Genomic DNA, 21,672 nt, shown 5'->3' with positions numbered 1-21,672 from the left:
GAAGCTGCAGAACCCAGAAGTGTATCCGATGAAGTGAGCTGTAGCTCACGAAAGCTCATGCTCAAATAAATTGGTTAGTCTCTAAGGTGCCACAAGTCCTCCTTTTCTTTTTGCGAATACAGACTAACACGGCTGCTACTCTGAAACCAGATACATGAACCAGTGATGTGGACAGGCTGTCCCTTCACAGGATTACCAGAAGTCAGAAGAAGTGGTGAGACTTCATTGCCTCTCTCTTTGTGTTCTTTAATATAAGTACTGAATGTTACCTTCTTGAGTCTACACTCTTTCTAGTGAGACATCGAGGAACTGCATTTTTGGATTCTAACTAAGCAATGCTCTATGCTTGTATCTCATTTGCAAGTCCAAGTAAATTGATCTAAGAGAATCTAGTCCATTGCAGACCAAACACTAGACCTATCAGGATCACATTAAGATAAAGTACAACATTACATCTTAGAGAATTACTTGAAGTGTGATAAATGCATTAGAGATACTAAAGAACTGATTATATTCTTACATGATTCTTGGTGACTTAATACACTTATTGGTTAGTTAAGAATAACTAAGTATTCTAATCTGTGAAGTACTGCCCAATGTAAGAGTTGACCTGAGACGAACATAGCATAAAAATTGGTAATCTAATGATCCCTGGACTCAATAAAAAAGGGTTATTATTAAATTCAATTCAGATATTGGCTATAATTAAATTGAAATATCTAGTTTGTTACATTTCAGCTTTAAAAACTAACTGGTACCTCAACAAATTCATAAATTTAACCCCATTCACACTTACATAACCTACATTAACATTATTAATAAATGTAGTATCCAGTGCTTAATTTGTAATGAAAGAGGTGCTGGGGCTCAAGCAATTTTTTTACTTTCATAAGCGATTCAGCAAGCCCAGTGGTGCCGGGGCTCAGCCCTGGCACAAATTAAGCACTAGTAGTGTAGAACCCAGTGGGGTGGGAGGGCTCCAGATCTTGGGCTCCCACCTGAGCGTAGAAGTCTACACAGCAACGAAACAGTCCTGCGAGCCTGAGTTGGCTGGCACCAGCCAGCTATGGGTTTTTCTTTGCTCTGTAGACATATCCTTTGACTTTGAAATTCACTCAGCTCAGTCCAAAATGACCTGAATCCGTTGGCTTCTAGTGCATACAGCAAGACCCATCTGTTTCTCAGACCTTTGGAAGTTGATTAGGATAAAGCAAATGGGATGCTGAAGTTTGCTGAAGATTATTTGATCGTAGCTGGTTCTGAAAGTGCGAGAGGCTGATTGGAGATTTTATTGTATAATTTTGTAAGTGATTTTAAGGAATGGCAGGGCAGAGAGAGCTTTTAGGGTGTTCTATAAATGGAAACAAATGGCGGCTAATAAATTTTGCCTGCACCTCCCCAGTGTTCTCCTGAATACAGTGCCCCCTGACCTTCTGGCTATGGGCCTGGGTGGCTAGCCCAAACCACTTCATGTGCCACTATGGCAACACGGCTATTTTTAGGCACTAGCCTGAGCGGAGCTAGTGAGTGTACAGATACCTGAGTGCGAATTACACCTTCCAGGGGTTGTGTAGATATACCCTTAAAGGGCCAGCATGCTCTATTAAACACATACCAAGTTATTTTTGTAATTGTAAGATTCCAAAAATTCACTGTCACATATGTTGTCAGATTATGCGAAGGAATGTGAAGAGCACAGGGCAATATTTGAAAAAAGGAGCTTTTTAAAATGTTCCTTCTGCAAAAATTGATAAATATGATTCAGCATGAGAAATGTCAAGGCAGTTAGTATCTTGTTAGGGGAGTACTTGTCTGTTGATTTTTTTTTTTACCTCAGGCTCATAATGGGAAACTAACTTTAAGCTTGATTAGGCAGCAGCTACCACTCCATAAAAATGTGTATACTCTCTCTTGTTCCAGTATCTTTTATTGAATGATATATGCCCCCTCTTTCAAATCTTCAGATAATGCATTATTCAAAATCTTACACAATCTTGGGAATCAGCATTGTCAATAGTTTTTCTCCATAGATAAGATGGTATTGATATTTGCACTTAGAGCTGGACTAAAATCCCATTGTGTCACTTATGCATGATTTAGTGTAATCTCCAAATTCAGCACAATAACTCTTCACAGGACAAGTGAATGTTGTGTGTAATTTCTTTAAAATATATTTTACTAAATTAAAATGACTAAAATTACATAGAAGACTCAATTGCTCTATGAAGAGTATTGTGCTAAATCTTGAAGATTTAATTAAATCACTATCACTAGAATGTGACACAGACGCATTTAGTTTGACCTTAAATGCAAATTTCAATGCAACTTAACTACGGACTCACTCCCGATGCTTCCGTAGTAACTTGGAATGAGAAAATAAATGTTGATTGCCAAAAGGGTGGCATATTTTAGATTTCTAAGAATCTAGGAAAGGGAAATACATATAATTATGTGAAAATACTGCAAAAAGAGCTAGGGTATTAGTTTCTTATGAAGGAGTAGTAGTAGCCACGTAATAATTAAGATTGAAGCTAGCTTCCCATTGTGGGCTAAATAAAAGAGTCTCTGATCTAGCTACATCCTGACTGTCCAGCAGCCTGAGGAAAGAGTGGCCTCTACTGACAGGCTGGAGACAAAACTGTTTATAATAATCACACACACACACACACACACACAATATTGTTAAGGTTGCAGAATCAAACACATTATTCAAACCTTGCTCTGAAGATAGAATTATTAATTTCCTCATGGGATTTTGTGTAGTGCTAATCACTAGAGTATCTGAGAGCTTCACAAAACTTAATGTATTTATTTTCACAATATCTCCTATTATATCCCCATTTGGCAGATGAGAACTGAGGCAGAGAGAGATTAGGGTCAAAAGTTTCCACTAATTTCAAGTGCCCAATTTGAGACATCTAGGACCTAATTTTTCAGAGTACTTGGCATTATATAGCACTGCATATGGTCAAAACATTTTACACTGAGTTGCAACTCTGGCTGCTCAGCACTTTTGCAAATCAGGCCATGGAGTTCAAGTCAAACATCCAGAAAACGAGGAACACACACTTAAGCACAGCAACCTTAATTCTGGTATATCTTGACTTGAGTGCTTGACTTTGCACCCTTAGTAGTGTTCTTTTAACAATGTTTTGGGTGTGTCAAAGATTTATTCCCTCTGTAGCACCTCATTGGGGTGTGACAGGATCTCATACTTGGGTTCCAATTATCCAGGTTGGGGTAGTTAACATCACCAGACTGAGGACAGAAACTTGGCCCTCTGGCTGACTTCCTCTGGAGTCTGCCCTTCTGAGATTCCAAGAAAACAAAAAGAAAGAAGTCAAGGGGTGGGGGAGGGGAAGGAAAAAAAAAAAAAGGGACAACCTACCAGCCCCAAACAAGCCATTGGCCACTCTGCCTTCAAGATGCTCTTGGGGCAAGCTGCAATCCAACTCAATACTCTCTGGTCAACCAGCAGAAAATGCCCTAAGACAAGTAATTGTCTATAGTCTGTCCCACCTTTCTCTCAAGGTACTCAGACATTCTATAGATATGGGAACAGGTACTGCTCTACATCGGGCTTCTCCCTGGGAGCTGTGTGGGCTGTAGAAGTCTATCCTCCTCCCAAAGCTGCCTCCTACTTAGCTGGGCTCCCCCCCACACTTCTGGGGGGAGAACTTTTCCTCCAGTCCTGACATGCCTTGCAGGCATAGGAATAGCTTCAGTTGCAGCCCAAAGCAACTCCTTAACGCATTCCTGTCTGGTGTGGACATCCATCACAGTATGTGATAATACACACACACACATACACGCTCACTCTAGTTATGTTAAGATAAACACTAGTTAACTGTATTTCTCTGGAAAATATATCAGCCACCATTAGCTATTGAAATCTCTCTTCCACAGTCACAAAGGTTCAAACGTTGTATTTAATCAAGGGAATAAATATGGTAACTAATTGCTGCCATCTATACTTTAAAATATTTCTTGAATTGTAGTGTTTATGAAAAGTGCCAGAACACCATTAGAACTGAATGTTCAGTACTTTTGTGTTTTGTATAACTTGTACAGTAAGGCAAGTAGCAGTGTAAACTTTCCCATGCTGCCCCACTGGTATATTTCAAAACTTTTGGTCAAGAACCACTAGGGATGTGAGGGTAGGTTAGCTTCCATGCCCATTAAATCTTTACAGATAACCCCAGCTAAAAGAGTAATGGGGCTAATTGTGATACCCATTCACGAAGGAATGAAGGCAGAGAACACTAACTGAAATTTCATTGGCTGCAATGGAAGTTATGCTTGGTAGCTGAAGAGAGAGAATTTGCCCCTATCTAGTGACAGAATGAAGAAAGAACAGCTTGTACTAAAAATATTGATTAACATGGACAACTAGCAAGAAGAAATACAACATCTTGAAACATGTTAAGTGTCATGTAGAAAGCAACTTAACTACTGAAGTCAAAAACCTGAAATACTAAATCGTATTTCCACAAATTGTTACATGTGAATTTCAGTTTGCTGGTATTTGATATCTTCAATGCATTTGGTTCCAGTCTCTTCTCTTCTGACCTCTGAAATAATCTGGGTTGTTGAAGAGCCCAAGGTGCTGTGCAAGGAGGAATATCATGTTTGCAGATAGAAAGCTGAGGAGAACACACTGCATTTCTGGTTAGTTTTGAAAATTATAAAATCCTTTCACCACTAATTCTAATGAGCAACAATAGATAAATAATAAATGTGTACACACATAGTGCTTTATGTCTCCTAGTCTGTGTAATCTTCACAAGCAAATTTCCCATTCTCATTTTACAGATAAGGAAACTGAAGCAGAGGGGTTAAGAGTATGTCTGGAAGAGACATAATTGCACTAGCTGTCATTGACCTGGCATGCTAAAAACAGAATGTAGCCATAGTGGCATGAGTGGCGGGAAAGGCTGACTGCCACAACTATATGCCAATAGTCTCAGAAGGGTCTGTACTTGGGGGACTACCATGGCTAGATTCTATTATTAGTGCTCTAGCTCGATCGGAGCTAGTGCGAGTCTGCCTCCTCGAGCTGGGAATCATACTCCCAGTCGAAGTGCAGACATACTGTAAGTGACTTGGCCAAGAGTACAGAGTTAGTCAGTAGCAAAAGCAGGTTTAGAACTTATATAACATGTAAATATTTCCAGAAAGGTACCCAGTTTTGATTTGAAGACTTCAAGGTATGTCTACACTGCAATAAAAAAAACAGGGCACCGAATCTCAAAGCCCTGGTCAGCTGACTTGGGGTGGCGGGGCTTGGGCTTCGAGGTGTGAAAGTAGAATGAATTATATTGAAATTATAATTCATTAAAGAAATGCTACTTGAAGGGTTTGTTGAAATATAGTTGTCAGGAAGAGAAACGTTAAGGAGTGTGAGACAATGGGTCCTCAAACTAATGAACTTAGAGCTCCTACTGAGCTAGGAGATTGGTAAACGTTAGTATGCAAATAAGATATGTATGTATATTTGTCAGTTTCTGCTTCCTTTTGTCTCTTATGTTAAATTGGCTTTGGCTTAGCTGTATAAATAAGTTATCTTGAGCCGCAGAGAGGGGCTCACATCTGGGTGCATTGGCAAAGCGCTTTGCTAATAAACAGAGGGGTCTGACAAATTATGTGAGTCCTGAATCTGACTTTGACAATTTGGAGGTCCCACCGAGATGGCAACCGTCTTCACTGGGGCCGTATGACTCCTGACTGTTCTTACGACGGCCGTGTGACTCCTGACTGTTCTTAGGACGGCCGTGGCAAGCCGGCACCTGGGCATTTGGCCCGAGCGGTCCTCTGCCAGAACAGAAGGGTGCATGACCACAGTGAAGTCTACGCCATGGAACCTGTTGGTTCCCACTCTGTTCTGGTAGGGATCCTGGGATCTGACATCAGGAATCTGGTCAGGTAATTATTTCTGTGTTTTGTCCGGACTGTCTTGTCTCTGTGTCTATCCGTCCTCCCTGTGGTGTGTTTGAGTCTGGGCACCGTCTCCATCCGGGGATTGGCTGACCAAAGGGTTCCTGTCCCCACGGTCTGAGTGAGTGAAATCTGCACAATCGCAACCACACTGCGTCTTGGGTAAAACCTTTGGTGTGAAAGCAGGGGCGATTGAGGCAGTATCTTGTGGGCTCCTTTTGTGTGTTGCACCGGGCATCGCTCTGACGAACTCGACTTTCCTTCTTGTGTGATTGGTGTGTAAAGTCCTCCTGTATGGGTAACCAGACGTCTAAGTCGGGACAGTTCCCTAAAGGAACGCCAGCTCATTTTATGTATTTTAGGAAGAGTCCGGACTCCTGTAAATTTCTGGAAAAATGATGTAGACTAAGGGGATCAGGTAGAGTGGCTACTACCACCACTACGCTTCTGTCCCCAGAAGTTTTTACAGCTATTCTGAGGGAAAATGGGCCCTTTTCCCACAGAAATGGTCTATAAGGGACTGCTTCAGGCAGCAGGCGGAGAGAGAATCTGATCAAAATTATTTGACTATTGGGTAATGTAATCAAAATCACTAAAGGATGTAAGGGGTTTCTATTGGAACTTAACTTGGCTGCTCCTGGTTGTGTCTAGTTGTACAAGATGGAAGTGTAATCGGGGTACAGTTGTGTAAAAGAGTAATCACAGTGCAAGGGATGTTAGGCAAAAGAGAATTGTGTGTGTGTGTGTATAGTGATAAAATCTGAAGCTCTGTCTCAGCTATTACCTGAGAATAAACTTAAAGATTGGTACAGCAGAGAAACTATTGCAAACATGGTCTGTTGCACAAAAGGGGAAACTGAGGTACACCACCTCATGAATTTCATAAATGACCAGTGAGTGGGGTAATTCACTAACCTGACTATAGAACAGCCTGACTATAGAACAAAATAAGTACAGCCTGGAGGTAATTCTTCTGTTTTTCCTGCAATTAGCAAGGAAATTTGTAAAAGAAAGTGGTATTATTATTAAGCAATAATCTGTCCCCACCAGGGGGGTGGAAATTGTTTCTTTTGTTTTTAGACTCTACAAGCAAGCTGGCGCCAGCGGAAGAATAACTCAGAATACCATGGATCTATGTTTTGTGTTGTTTGTCTGTGGTGTTTGTCTTGTTGCTAGCATTGTTGTGTTTCAATGAACAGAAAACCTCATGACATGGGTGGGGGATGGCTTCAAAAGGCTGACCTTGGGGGGGTGGGGGGGAGATGTGTATGGGAATGCAAAAGACTAACTCAGGAGAATCCCAAAATTCAGTGGCCACTATTAGGATCTTGGGACAAAGACCGAGTAGGCGTCTTAAAAGACAAACTCGGCCAACCTAAAACTGAAGTGGCAAAAGGAGAGGCTAAAATTAGCAATGTAGATGTTCAGGTTTGGACTGGAGCCCAGGCTCTGCGATGCATCTATGTCGTGGGTTCTCAGTGCCCAGGCTGCAGCCCTAGCTGGACGGTCTACACTGAAATTTTATAGCCCCACAGCCCAAGCCCTGGGAGCACATGTCAGCTGGCCAATGCCAGCCACAGGGTCTTTTACTGCAGTGTAGATGTACTCCAAGACACTAAAAATCCAAAATTTCCCTTGCTAATTTGTTCCAATGGGTAATCATTCTCACTGCTTAAAAATTGTGCCTTATTTCTAATTTGAATTTGTCTGGCTTTAACATCCAAATATTGGTTCTTGTTTTTCTTGGGAACTCGGAATTCCTGACTCCCAGGCCTGAGTACATTCCTTCCAATCATGCTGCCTTATAATTCTTACAATTTATGTTCCTGATTAAAATTTTTAAGACAGTGATAAGATAAAAGCCAAAGTGAATATGTGCATTTCCTTTTATATTAAACCAGGATTTCAGGTAAGGGAACAAAATTACAAAAATCACAATCAAAATCATAAACAGAGCTAATTACAATTTTTGTAACACATAGTTTTTTCATAAAAAAATGGCCTTTTTTCAAAAATAAAATTTCACAAACCTATCTTCCCCCACGAAATAAAGCTTGCTTTTTTTCAATTTTGTTTGTTACAAAATTTTTCATAACATTTTTATTGACACATTACTAAGGACATTTAAAAAATGCTAGTGACATTTCAATCATCGTTTTGATACAGGTTTCAAGAAGAAAGGGTCATCCATTTGAAAAAACCGCATCCATTTTGAATCTTGTGAAATGGGTACATTTTATGAAATTTCTGAATTTTTCACAAGACGTTTTTGAACAGCTCTAGTCAAAAGTCCAATACATTCGGACATATGTTTTTGCAAGGAATGTTTGTGTTTCTTTGCAGATGGGATTGCTCAGATCTGAACAGAGCGCTGAAGGCTCTGGAGGAGTCAAAGGCAAAGTCTAATCTTCAGTTGCAGCAGGTGTCGCTTTCTCAGGTTAAGATGGCCTGGGAGCCACTTTGCTGTCTCCATGATTCCCTTGCTGGTGAAGACAAGTTAGGTGCGGGGCCCACTCCTGCTTGTTAATACCTCTCTTTGGGAGGACTAAGTGCTCGCTTCCTTTATGGAAACACTTGTTAGATTTCTGCTCAAGAATCTGTCTCTTGATGCAGACTTTTTATCTTTTAAAGCCAGCAAAGTAGACAATCCCTTATATTCCAACTCTTCCTGCTCTTCACAATTTAAGTGACTTATATATTTGATTAAAGCAAAACAGCTTTTTGCTGCAATTTCACTGCATCTTGTCCAAGAAATGCCTAGCGAGTCAAAGACTTCTCTTAAATTTTCATCCTTTAGTTGGTATAGCAGTCTTCTAATTCTTGTGTTAACCTATTTGTGGACGTGTGCGTGTCTACTCAAATTGGTCCCTGGCTCAAGTAAGCGCCCCATTATGGCAATGCAGTAAAACCACCTTTCTAAATGTCATAGAGCCATGGTCAACCTAGGGAGGTCAAACGAGGTGAATGTAGACGCTGCACGACCTGTGTTGACCCTAACAGTTCTCCAGCAGCTATCCCACAATGCCCCCTTCCTTATGGCACTGAACTCTGTGCTCACAATTGCCCAGACTGTCACAGAGACTGGAAGTCACTTCCCCCACTCTTTAAAACTCCCATTGTGTTTTTGAAATGTCTTTTCCTGATTGCCCACCTTGATGCGCACACCTAGCAACTCTCCCTAGTTGTTTGCAATTGCCCAACTGAGCATGCTGGCTTCATGCACTAAACACGCTCCTACTTGGAGTAGCCAGGAGGTATCGGATCTCCTGGGGCTGCGGGGAGAAGGAATGGTGTCAGCGCAGCTACGGACCAGCCATAGAAATGTTAACATCTTTGAGTAGATTGCATGGTGGATGCAGACAAAGGGGTACCACAGGGATCAGCAGCAGAGTCATATGAAAGTGAAAGAACTTCACCAAGGAAGCCACAAGGCCAGGGAGCGCAACAATAAATCTGATGCTGAGCCACAGACCTGCTATTTTTACAAGGAACTGCATACCATACTTGGAGGAGACCCCAACAGTACGCTGCAGACCGGAATGGATACCTTGGAGGTGCCCAAGACAAAGACCACGATATCCTGCACATTCATAGAATCATAGAATATCAGGGTTGGAAGGGACCCCAGAAGGTCATCTAGTCCAACCCTCTGCTCGAAGCAGGACCAATTCCCAGTTAAATCATCCCAGCCAGGGCTTTGTCAAGCCTGACCTTAAAAACCTCTAAGGAAGGAGATTCTACCACCTCCCTAGGTAGCGCATTCCAGTGTTTCACCACCCTCTTAGTGAAAAAGTTTTTCCTAATATCCAATCTAAACCTCCCCCACTGCAACTTGAGACCATTACTCCTCGTTCTGTCATCTGCTACCATTGAGAACAGTCTAGAGCCATCCTCTTTGGAACCTCCTTTCAGGTAGTTGAAAGCAGCTATCAAATCCCCCCTCATTCTTCTCTTCTGCAGGCTAAACAATCCCAGTTCCCTCAGCCTCTCCTCATAACTCATGTGTTCCAGACCCCTAATCATTTTTGTTGCCCTTCGCTGGACTCTCTCCAATTTATCCACATCCTTCTTGAAGTGTGGGGCCCAAAACTGGACACAGTACTCCAGATGAGGCCTCACCAATGTCGAATAGAGGGGAACGATCACGTCCCTCGATCTGCTCGCTATGCCCCTACTTATACATCCCAAAATGCGATTGGCCTTCTTGGCAACAAGGGCACACTGCTGACTCATATCCAGCTTCTCGTCCACTGTCACCCCTAGGTCCTTTTCCGCAGAACTGCTGCCTAGCCATTCGGTCCCTAGTCTGTAGCTGTGCATTGGGTTCTTCCATCCTAAGTGCAGGACCCTGCACTTATCCTTATTGAACCTCATCAGATTTCTTTTGGCCCAGTCCTCCAATTTGTCTAGGTCCTTCTGTATCCTATCCCTCCCCTCCAGCATATCTACCACTCCTCCCAATTTAGTATCATCCGCAAATTTGCTGAGAGTGCAATCCACACCATCCTCCAGATCATTTATGAAGATATTGAACAAAACCGGCCCCAGGACCGACCCTTGGGGCACTCCACTTGATACCGGCTGCCAACTAGACATGGAGCCATTGATCACTACCCGTTGAGCCCGACAATCTAGCCAGCTTTCTACCCACCTTATAGTGCATTCATCCAGCCCATACTTCCTTAACTTGCTGACAAGAATACTGTGGGAGACCGTGTCAAAAGCTTTGCTAAAGTCAAGAAACAATACATCCACTGCTTTCCCTTCATCCACAGAACCAGTAATCTCATCATAAAAGGCGATTAGATTAGTCAGGCATGACCTTCCCTTGGTGAATCCATGCTGGCTGTTCCTGATCACTTTCCTCTCATGCAAGTGCTTCAGGATTGATTCTTTGAGGACCTGCTCCATGATTTTTCCAGGGACTGAGGTGAGGCTGACTGGCCTGTAGTTCCCAGGATCCTCCTTCTTCCCTTTTTTAAAGATTGGCACTACATTAGCCTTTTTCCAGTCATCCGGGACTTCCCCGGTTCGCCACGAGTTTTCAAAGATAATGGCCAATGGCTCTGCAATCACAGCCGCCAATTCCTTCAGCACTCTCGGATGCAACACGTCCAGCCCCATGGACTTGTGCACGTCCAGCTTTTCTAAATAGTCCCTAACCACCTCTATCTCCACAGAGGGCTGGCCATCTCTTCCCCATTTTGTGATGCCCAACGCAGCAGTCTGGGAGCTGACCTTGTTAGTGAAAACAGAGGCAAAAAAAGCATTGAGTACATTAGCTTTTTCCACATCCTCTGTCACTAGGTTGCCTCCCTCATTCAGTAAGGGGCCCACATTGCTGAGTGTCACAGTTCTGTGCAGCAGGAGACGATAAATGGCCTGGCACACTTTCATGACTTTCCTACTCCACAATGATTTCTTGCTGACTAGTAGCAATCCAGTGTTGCAAGCTTCCACAGTGAGATTGCCATTCGCTACTCTACGGTCAGTGCAGCTCTCATTTTTGTGTCCCTGCCTAGGATGGCTGGGGTGAACTCAGCACTCAGATCTAGAAATGTGGCCTTTCCTATCCAAAAGTCCTGTAACCACTGCTCGTCATCCCAAACCTGCATTACAAACCAATCCTACTAGTCAGTGGTTGGGCCCAGAAGTGGCACTCCACCATCTGCAGCTGCTCTGGGAATGCCACCAACAACCTTGAATTGTTTTCGTTATGTCCCTTAACAAGCTGCCCTTGAAGAAATCATCATGTCCCCTGTTGTTGTGGTTCTTCTCGTGGGTCTGCAAATACTGGATGATTGTTCTATCTGTATTTGCAACATTCATGAGAATAGTGCAGACCCTGTGTGGGCTCTATGCTTCTGCAAGAGATGGCAACAGCAAAAGTGCTATGTGGGTTTGTGGGATTAAAAAAAAAAGACGCAAAGTTTATGGGATATGGATGGCATTATGAGATGGAAAATTGCACACTGAGAACTTGATCCCCCAGCTCTCAAAGGTCCCTGGGCAAGTCATTTCTATCCCAAAACACTTTGGAAAAAGCTTCCGAGAAGGCATTACACTAGATGGTAACAACACTGGAGGGTGGCAACCGGGGCATGTCTCCATTCTGTGTCCCCAGAAGTCAAACACATGCATCTCAAACAATACAAATATCAGAGAAGAAATAACGTGTTTGCTGCCCAGCTGGCATGGTCCAACATGGAATAGGCATGCAAAACATGGCTCCTCGACTAGCCACACTGACATAAGCACTCCACTTGCATCACATGTAAAAAACCACAACTCCTACAACAGACTCATCATTATCACAAAAGGAACCCTACAGTTCCATATTGTATCAACATTTTACAATCCTGCCCTCAGGCCACAACTGTTCCTTAAACCTAATGAATCTTCACCAGCAGTAGTTAGTCCAATAAAACATATCACCTCACGCACCTTGTCTCTCCAGTATCTTGGGACAGACATGCTACAACAAAACTGTATACAGAAGATACATGTCCACTCCCTCATTAGGCTGTGGCCATGCAATGAAGGGATCAGACATCTTCATCAAGAAGCGATCACACTTCATCAAAAGGCTATTTCATCCCTGAATGCCGGCATGCTGGCAGGACTCCCCAGGCCAGGCAATAAATCCATCCTCCTCAAGACTTCTGTGTCCCCGTGGTACATTCCAATCACAGCAGATTTCATTTTAACAGTGAGTCAAAGGAAAAGAGGCAAGACACAACCAAGCATGACAAATAGAAAGCATTGCCAATATCCGCAGACATGGCACAGTCCAGCTAGGAAGATCCTCACAAGACATTATCTGGTGTTCAGCTGCCTACTAAAATCAAAAGAGGGACAAGTATATATTCACATGGGCTGAACTAACACACCCAAAGATCTGTAGGAAGAACAGTGTCAGGTAATGGGATGTGCTTTCATGAAGGCAGAAAACTGTGTATGATGTAAGATGAAGTGTGACTTTCAACTGTTTGCTAAATCTACCAGAAATACACCAGACATATAGTGCCAGTGAATACATGTTCTCTATCATTCCATAGAGCATAAACACCAAATGGTACCTTGGGGAAAATCTAACAAGCAGGTCAATAAGCAGCCAAAGAAATGTATGTGTGTGTAGTAACTGGAGATGGGTAGAGCCAGCTCTCTAGGGCACCGTGTTCATTTTTATAAATGGTGTAATTTAGATTTGACCAGAATGAGACTTTGTATTGCTGCAAAACCAGATAAGGATAGTGGGGATATTCTCCCAGAAAATTTTGAAATAACCAGAGCAATTCCTGCATCTTAGAAGATTTAAACATTTCAAAAGACAGATTTTGCATAGACTATCCGATACATTATTGGTCTGTCTTTCCTCCAGAGGGGAGAGGAGGTGGTGGCTAGCTTGTGGTGCCAAATCTCTTTCTTTTCTCTTCCCCCTTACAGTGAAAGAGAAGCAGGTGCGGGGATAGATATTTCTGTAGAGCTTGTAGATAGGTGATTTCTGGCTGGACACTGTCAGGTGCTGCTGCTGCTCCACCCACTAATGCCCAGAAACACCTCAGCCAGACATCAGGTTCTCATGGTTCTCCCACTTCAGATTTCCTAGCCTGCTGAGTCTTCACCTTTCTTGCCAAAGAGGAAGGGGAGCAGTGTTCCCTCAAGCAAAAGGAGAGTGAACTAAGATCCTCCACACTTGCTCTACAAAATAGCATCCTTCGCAGTGTGACCTCACACGCACCATACAGATGAGGTCACCCCTGCGGAGGATGGCATGCCCTGTGGAGCAAAATGGCATCCTCCATACAGTGTGAGCTCACATGTACAGTGCATGTGAGGTCATGCTGTCTGGGGTCCCAGGAGGAAATATTTCATCAAAATGGGATTGTGCCAGCAAAAAGTTTGAAACGCCTGGTCTAATGGTTGTAGGGACATGCGACTCGGGGTGACTCAAGAGGTATTTTGTCATTTACACATCCTCAATTTGAATAAATAACTCAGATTTAATAGGAAATGATATGACGGGCGCCTGGGGACTTGCTTGTACCTCTGTGAAGCATGTTCTCAAAAACACGCTTCTGTAGTGTTATAAAGTTCAGTCTCATTGAGTTGGAATTTCTAAAAATGTAAATTTACACAGATGCTTTTTTTTAAAAAAACTTCAGCTTGGAATAAGGAACTGGGAGCAACTTCAGGCTTGTCCCTTACACGAACCTCTCACCAGTCAGGCTCCTGCATCTGGATCATTAGTTCTACAGGAACTATCAATCATAGGTGGAAGCTACTCTAAACCTTCAGTGAGTCTAATTTGTCTGGATACCATCATATGGGGGAATGAGAAACAATCGTCACATGGTTGCTGAAGCTGAAGGCAGCTACTACTTTGGGGTGGGGAATGAAACTACATTTTAGAATTCCACAAGTTCTTTTCCGTTCCAGGGTAGAGGCAAGGAGGCCGGCTTGCTAGGTGTCATGATTATTGATTGCAGACATGCTACAGAGATCAGCAGTACTGGAAGTAGTAGGTACCTATTATGTCCTGCAAGGGAGACAGCATAGCATTACACTACGTTCAACAGCGTTTATTGCTGTTCACTCCCCTGTTCAGGTTACCTATTGCTCTTGCCCTTCGCTTGCAGTTTTTAATAATTGTACACCACAGTAGGCTATGGAGCCAGTGACCATGAAAACACTCCAGTTGGTTCAGAATGCAACAACTTTCCTACTCAGCACATGACTCCCCACCTCCTCTCTTCTCCTCGTTGGCTCTGAGTGGAATGCAGAGCTTCATAGTTCTAACCAGTGTTCTGTTTCACAGCCACTATGATCCGTCATGCCCAGATGCATTAACTGTTTGTTTTCCCCCATGTAAGCGTTATCCTGTCAACTGTTTAAATAGTAAAACTTGCTGCCCAGGGCCATTGAGAATAAAGATTTTCAGGTTTTTTTAAAAAATGGTGGTAGTGATGCTATTCTGAAGATATTTGTTATACTTGGCTCTCTACAATTCTTGCTGGTTGAAACGCTGTTCATTTAAACTGTTTAGTACCTCTGTAAACAGTGTCAGGATGAGCTCCACCCTGACATCTGGTGGTGAGGTGTGGCAAGTTGTGGAAAAGAACTTCAGGGGCTGATCTCATTTGCATAGGCACACCCACCCCGCCTAGAATGAGGCCATAGCTGCCCAAATGGTCACTTTGGCTGCTGTGGGTTCCTCAGTGTCTCTGTTATTGGGGCAGGAAGAATAAATTATTACCCTGATTTTGGGAACTGTGCTTGGAACTGTACTTGGCCTTTTGTTATGATGGAGGGACTCACCATCAACTAATGGCACTCGCTAGGCAAGGGTCATGGGTTCCAAAACTCTGTGAATTGAGAGAGGCTGGGGACAAGTATTAATACTTGGTGGCATGGGCCCCTTGGTGAGGGCCTTACATGCTACTTGCACTTCCTCCTCTCTCCACTGTGGAATATCAGAGCTAATTTTGATTTCATTAGAAGTCTAGTTACAGGCTGCTGAGCTCACTTTGGGCTAACAATGCACCAGCACTGAGGCTCCCCTACTAATTCACCAAAGAGCTGAACTGACTAAGAGCTGAAATCACTGAGTGTTGTGTTAAGTAGTGGGGGAGCCTGAAGATAGATTGTGGAGCAGTTTGCGGGATGGTTGGAGTGCCTTGTGGACAAGCTGGTGGAGCAGTTCATAGGACGGCGGGAGCTGCTGGTGGGACACGGAGCAGTTTGTGGACCAGCTGGTGGAGCAGTTTGTGGGACGGCGGGAGCTGCTTGTGGGCCGTGGAGCGGAGCTGAGCGAAGGAGTTTGTGGGGTGGCTGGCAGAGCGGAGCGAGGGCCTATGGAGCTGTGGGGTGGTCAGCTTCAGATCATGTAAGGTGCCTCTTACCCCCGTCCAATCTCCACCCAGGTTGGGAGGTAAAGCCCCGTAGATAAACTTTCGAACTCTGGGGCTGCCCTGACCAGGGACAGAGACCTTTGGGTCATTGGACTTTTGGGACTTTGGGTGATTTGGGGTTGCTGGACTCAAGAACCAAAGGGAAAGGGGCATGCCCCAATTTGCTTGGGATGGGTTTTTTTTGCTCATGGGTTGTTTTATGAATCCTGTTGGTGGTGTTTCCCCAACATAATGCCACATTGTTTCTCTGTGTTATTAAAAGGCTTTTGCTACACTCAGACTATGTGCTTGCGAGAGGGGAAGTATTGCCTCTTGGAGGCGCCCAGCGGGGGTGGTATATATTTGTCCCAGGTCACTGGGTGGGGGCTCGAGCCGGTTTGCATTGTGTTATTGGAATGGATCCCCTAGATATTGAACCCGGCCCTTGTTGCTGCCAACTCTGACGGGCAGAAGGGTTACACCTCTTTCCTTACAAGATTATGAAAAAATTAATGTAACATTGTTTGAAATTATACTAAAAGCCCCAGCAATTTAAAGAATCAAGATTACCACAACACCACAAATTCTGCCTTTTTATGCTTATACAAAATCACTAGGCTGTGTCATCGGCATACACAAGGGATCTACACTCTACACCTTGGATCAATATTTCCCAAACTTCTGAAAGGTAAGTTCCCCCTTCAGGAAATGAAACCAATTATGCCTTCCACAGCTACACCATGTGTTATTAAAGGCCTATTAGTTTTAATTGATGTGTCTTCTGCATGTCCCTCCTGAGCTAGCCCTTCATGCCCATTCCCCTACTTTGGGAAATACTTCACCCATCTTCACCCATGGTTCTCAACCAGGGGCATGTGTACCTCTAGGGCTTCGCAGAGGTCTTCCAGGGGGTACATACACTCATCTAAATATTGGCCTAGTTTTACAACAGGCTACATAAAAAGCACTAGCAAAGTCAATACAAACTAGAATTTCATACAGACTTGTTTATACTGCTCTATACACTATAGAGTATACACTGTACTATCAGTACAATATTTATATTCCAGCTGATTTATTTTATAATTATATGGTTAAAAAGCAATTTTTCAGTAATAGTGTGATGTGACACTTTTGTATTTTTATGTCTGATTTTGTAACCAAGTAGTTCTTAAATGAGATGAAACTTGGGAGTATGTAAGACAAATCAGACTCCTGAAAAGGGTTCAGTTGTCTGGAAAGGTTGAGAGCCACTGCCCTATGATACTTCCTCTCTTTTCATAAGTATTTTGACAAGCAGTGAGATAGTTAGTAACATTGACATTTAAAGCATTATTAGCGACATCTGAGTTAGCACCCATTGAAATGCATGGAGCAGTTCACACTTCAGTGCTATTGTTTCAAGGTCTCTGTAAGCTTGGACAGACATCTTTCCTTTGGTTGCACTCCAGATTTTAACAGTTTTCTTTTCAGTATAATAGCTAGAGACTTCATTTCGTTTTAAATGAAAGCACAGACTCTGAAGAACGTTTGAAAGGTCTGTATGAACCCCTCAAAACTAGTGCTTTACTGTCCTCCTTGGACATGTCCCTCACTTTGGGGAAACACTGCCTTAGATACAACCTTTCAAATTACTGCCTATGATACACAGATACAACCTTTCAAATTACTGCCTATGCATGGAAGTGAAATATTCTGCAGAACTAAGAAGTAAAGGCAGTGGCAATGCAACTTTTTCTATTCAGCCCCAATTATTGTCCTGGAGGAACTACCTTTAACAATATGAGATTATGTCAATCTCTCCATGTCCATTAAATCTCACAATCTCTTCGCTGTGAGAGCCCATAAAGGTAACAGCTATGTTAATTTGTGACCTCGATACCCATTACCTATGGTACTGAGACAGGTCACTACATTAACTTTTATTTGCTTTAATGAATTACATACATATGTTGAGGGGAGAATATGCCTGTACTGATGGAAAGAAGAGAGAACAGTTGAGGATAAAAAATACTGAGTAACAGACAGCTATCAGAACAAGTATGACATCTTTAAACACCTAAAGTATCATATAGAAGAGAATTGATCTAAGGAAGAAATAAACCTGAAGAAATAACCCATTATGTCCATTAACTGTTAAACATGAATTTTGATTAGCTGGTATCTGACATCTTCAGAGCAGTGTGGTTTTGGTCCCTTCTCTTCCGGTCTCTGACACCGTCCAGATTGTTGAAAATACCAGCATACTCTACAGCAAGGAGTAGCACTTTCTTAGGTACAAAGCTGAGGAGACAAACAGCATTTCTAGTTAGTCTTGATGGTATTTTTTAACTATCCACCCACTAATTCTAACTAACAAGGAAATAATAAATTAATACTACATATAAACATAAAATCAAATATCTGTCAGGGATGGTCTAGGTATACTTGGTCCTGCCTCAGCATGGGTGGATGGTATAGATGACCTCTTGAGGTCCCTTCCAGCCCTATGTTTCCATGATATAATACTTTACATTTCCAACATTAGTCTTCACACCACATTTAACAATCCAAGTTTACAGATGAGGAAACAGAAGAGAGAGATTAAGCCATTTGACCAAGAGCACAGAGCTAGTCAGAGGCAATTTTAGAACTTGGGAGTTCCTGACTTATGGCCCCAAGTGCCTTCCTGCAGATCACACTGTCTTATAATTTGTGAAAATCCTTGAAATAACTTTTACTTGTGTATACATTTACCTGAGAAGTGTGTTGGAGGCAGTAGTTGAAACCACCCTTTCTTCATAGTTCTGTAGGTAACTAGTCTGAAAATTGATAGCCCAGCATCATATCTTATTGCACATTTTTACTAGCTTTGCATTCTGTTTAGCTACCAGGTATTTGGTGGGGGAGGGGAGGGGAGGGGAAAGAAGTCCCATTCTTACTTTTTCAAAGAAGAAAGGCAATTGGTCAGAGGCATGAACACATAAAACTTCTCCTCTCGAATTGCATCCACGATCTTCCTGCCTGCATACTCTACATCCAAAATAGGAAGTAAAAGTGGCCTCCTGGTAAAATAGGACATGTAATTATTATAAAACTGTAAAACTTTACTCCTGGAATCACTTACTTCAAAACTGATAATTTCCCTTCTTCCTCCCACTTCAAATGGAAAGTTTTGCTTCTTGCAAAAAAGTAAAGATCCTCCATTCTTAGGCCAGGTTTTCACTTAACATTTTTGACCTAGTTACATCACTCAGGAGTGCGAAAGATTCACACTCCTGAGCAACATAGGTAAGCTGGCCTAACCCCCAGTGTAGATGATCTATACGGATCTTCCATAGGGCTTGCATTGACCTAGTTACTGCTTCTCAGAGCGGTGGATTAACTGGTGATGGAAAACCCCTTTCCATTGCTGTAGGAAGCACCTACACTAAGGAGCTAAAGCCGCACAGCTGCAGCACCATAGCTCTGCTGCTGTAGCACCTGTAGTGCAGATCTAGCTTTCGAGTCCCCCCGTAAGTAAAATAATTAGTAAAAACTGTCGAAAACTGTGAAATTTTACCTAATAAATAGCATTCATACAGGGCCCGTGCTGGAGCCCACTGAAGTCAATGGGAGTCTTACCCATAGTTTATTTGGTAAACATTTAACATGTAATGCTCTTTTGTGGCTAAGTTGTCAGATCTCTGTATGTGCAAATGCACCCATAAACTCTGGGCAGCTGTGTGGGCAATTTATGCACTCACATGCACACAAAGAGGTGACAAAATTTGGCCCTACATCAGACTGGTTGCCTTTTATGATCTGATTTTCATTTGGTCTTATCTAAGTACTATCTGTAGCATAACTTCCTCAGCACCTCATCTGCCAACAACGCTTCTTGCCTGCCTGAGTGAGGGCAGTTTGTAATGCCAGCAGGTGTCCACTACAGGCTGATTCAAGAGGAAAATTTTATTTCAAGTAGGCCACTGAATTGATGTGGGTCACTTTGAGATGGAATCTGAAACAGTGACCTATAAGGCAAGGCTCCCTGTCTTGCTACCAAATCCAAGCTAGTCATCCGCGTTTGAGTGCACACAGTGCATGGAGTCCACACACAGGATTACAAGGTTTGTGAATTGTACCTACCCCACAGTGTCTGGTATTATTAGACTATGTCTACATTATGGATCGTATGCCAGCATAGCTATGTCGGCATAGCCCTCTAGCATAGACACAGCCAACACCGAGAGAAGGAGTTTTTCAGTCAGTGTAGGAACACCACCTCCATAAACAACAGTAGCTACATTGACAGAAGCACTCTGCTGTTGACATAGCTGCATCTACTCTGGTGGTTTTGTTGGCATAGCTGTGTCAGTCCGGGGTGTATTTTTTTCCCCCCACAGCTGTGACTGATGTAGTTACGCTGATATAGTTTAAGTGTAGACCAAGTCTTAGGCACTTACATAATTATATCTATCTATTGCATATACCATACATTCGGACCTGTACATTTTTCATGTGTTCCAGTGGATGATTTCAAGTTATCTGCTTCATCAGAGGCAGGGACTAAACCCTGCTGAGCCGTCACTCTTGAAAATATGATGGGGAAGCTCCCCACCTCGGCTCTTGCTGGAATGTTTGTGTGTCTGACATGGCAGGGCTTTCCCCTAGTTTCCAAGCATACGCTGCCATGCCCAGTCTCCTTGAAGTATGAAGTATTGTCCAAACGTAAGCAAGTAAAACAAACAAAAACAAGTCAAACTGCTCACCTTATCCCCTACGGTTTCATGGGCTCCCCTCCCAGGGTCTTTGGTAATCCCCCTCCTTGCAGCTTCCCAGTCCCAGCCAGCTCCCTTCTCAGCCACTCCTTGTTCACTAGCATTGCTCTCAGCCAGCTCTTCTGTTCTTCTGGAACAGCAGCTCGGCTCCAGGGCATCCTTTCTGGGCAGCTGGCCGCTACCACAGGAGTTAGCTTCACTCCACTGTGGTTCCTCTCTCCTAGTTACTCCCCCTCCTCCTGTCCTCTGACAGGCCTTTAGAGGCCCAGGTGTAGCCGCACCCCCTTTTTTTTGGCTTTACTGGCCACAGCTGCTCTGACACAGGGAAGCTGGACCAACAGCCTGCAGGGGTCAGTTACCCTGTGACAGCATCCTTCTTTACTCTGGGGGCTGGGAAGAGAGCCCTGGAGGGGAAACTGGGCAGAGCCCCAGACCTGCCAAGTACTACTTCAGCTGCTTAGGTCTGCATGCAGACAGCACACTGAACTGTCCGAATGGTTACTGACTGATGAGCAGAGCCATTGTGGTAGTGCACAGAAAAACCAAGAACAATTGCATTGCTTGAAGCTGCTAGACCAGTGCTTTTGTCTACATTGGCACTGCAATGGTGCAGTGCCATTAGGGTGGATGACATAGTTGTCAGTCTTGCTCAGAGGAAGAGCAATCACAATGACAGTGTGAGCACCTGTGCACCATTGGTAGCGATTGTATGTGGCCATATGATGTGTTACAGGTGGCTAGGGGGCTGGAAAAGTGATTGCAAGGCCAATATTCTCTAGTGTAGGAACATCATAAACCAGTACATGTTTGACTTCAGTGACCATTACAGATGTTTTAAGGGGTGACTCAAATAAATTTGACTAAGTTCTGTGTTTCGCCTTCCAGAGAAGCAGCACTAAGGCATAGCTCAGGAGGACGGGAGGCAAAGCTGGCTTTAAACCACTTGTGTACTTCTCACATTTTGAGCTGTTCTGAGGACTGGAATGGCCTCTGATGTAAATTAGAACAGCTCCAGGACTGCTCTGACTTATGGCAGTCTTCCCAGAGCCATCTATGGGTTACTCCATATCCTAGAACAGACTCAGCTTCCCCTTCTATATGCAACATTC

At 43.3% G+C, this 21,672-nt stretch overlaps 1 protein-coding gene across 1 annotated transcript in view; it reads right to left on the bottom strand.

Annotated features, from left to right (window-relative positions):
• Positions 1 to 17,084: 17,084 nt before the first annotated feature.
• Positions 17,085 to 21,672, bottom strand: part of LOC311517095 (epidermal retinol dehydrogenase 2-like) — a 33,759-nt gene continuing 29,171 nt past the window's right edge. The window contains exons 6-7 of the mRNA XM_084621679.1: positions 18,746 to 18,868; positions 17,085 to 18,107 (exon numbers count right to left, since the gene is read on the bottom strand). Coding sequence (XP_084477805.1) covers positions 17,978 to 18,107; positions 18,746 to 18,868 — 253 coding nt within the window. The 3' untranslated portion in view covers positions 17,085 to 17,977. The remainder of the gene's footprint in view (positions 18,108 to 18,745; positions 18,869 to 21,672) is intronic.

Source organism: Lepidochelys olivacea, assembly GCF_965140295.1.
Source record: "Lepidochelys olivacea isolate rLepOli2 genome assembly, chromosome: 2".
Classification (NCBI taxonomy): Eukaryota; Metazoa; Chordata; order Testudines; family Cheloniidae; genus Lepidochelys; species Lepidochelys olivacea.
Note: the sequence above shows the minus strand (reverse complement) of the source record. Positions and strands in the feature narration are given on the sequence as shown.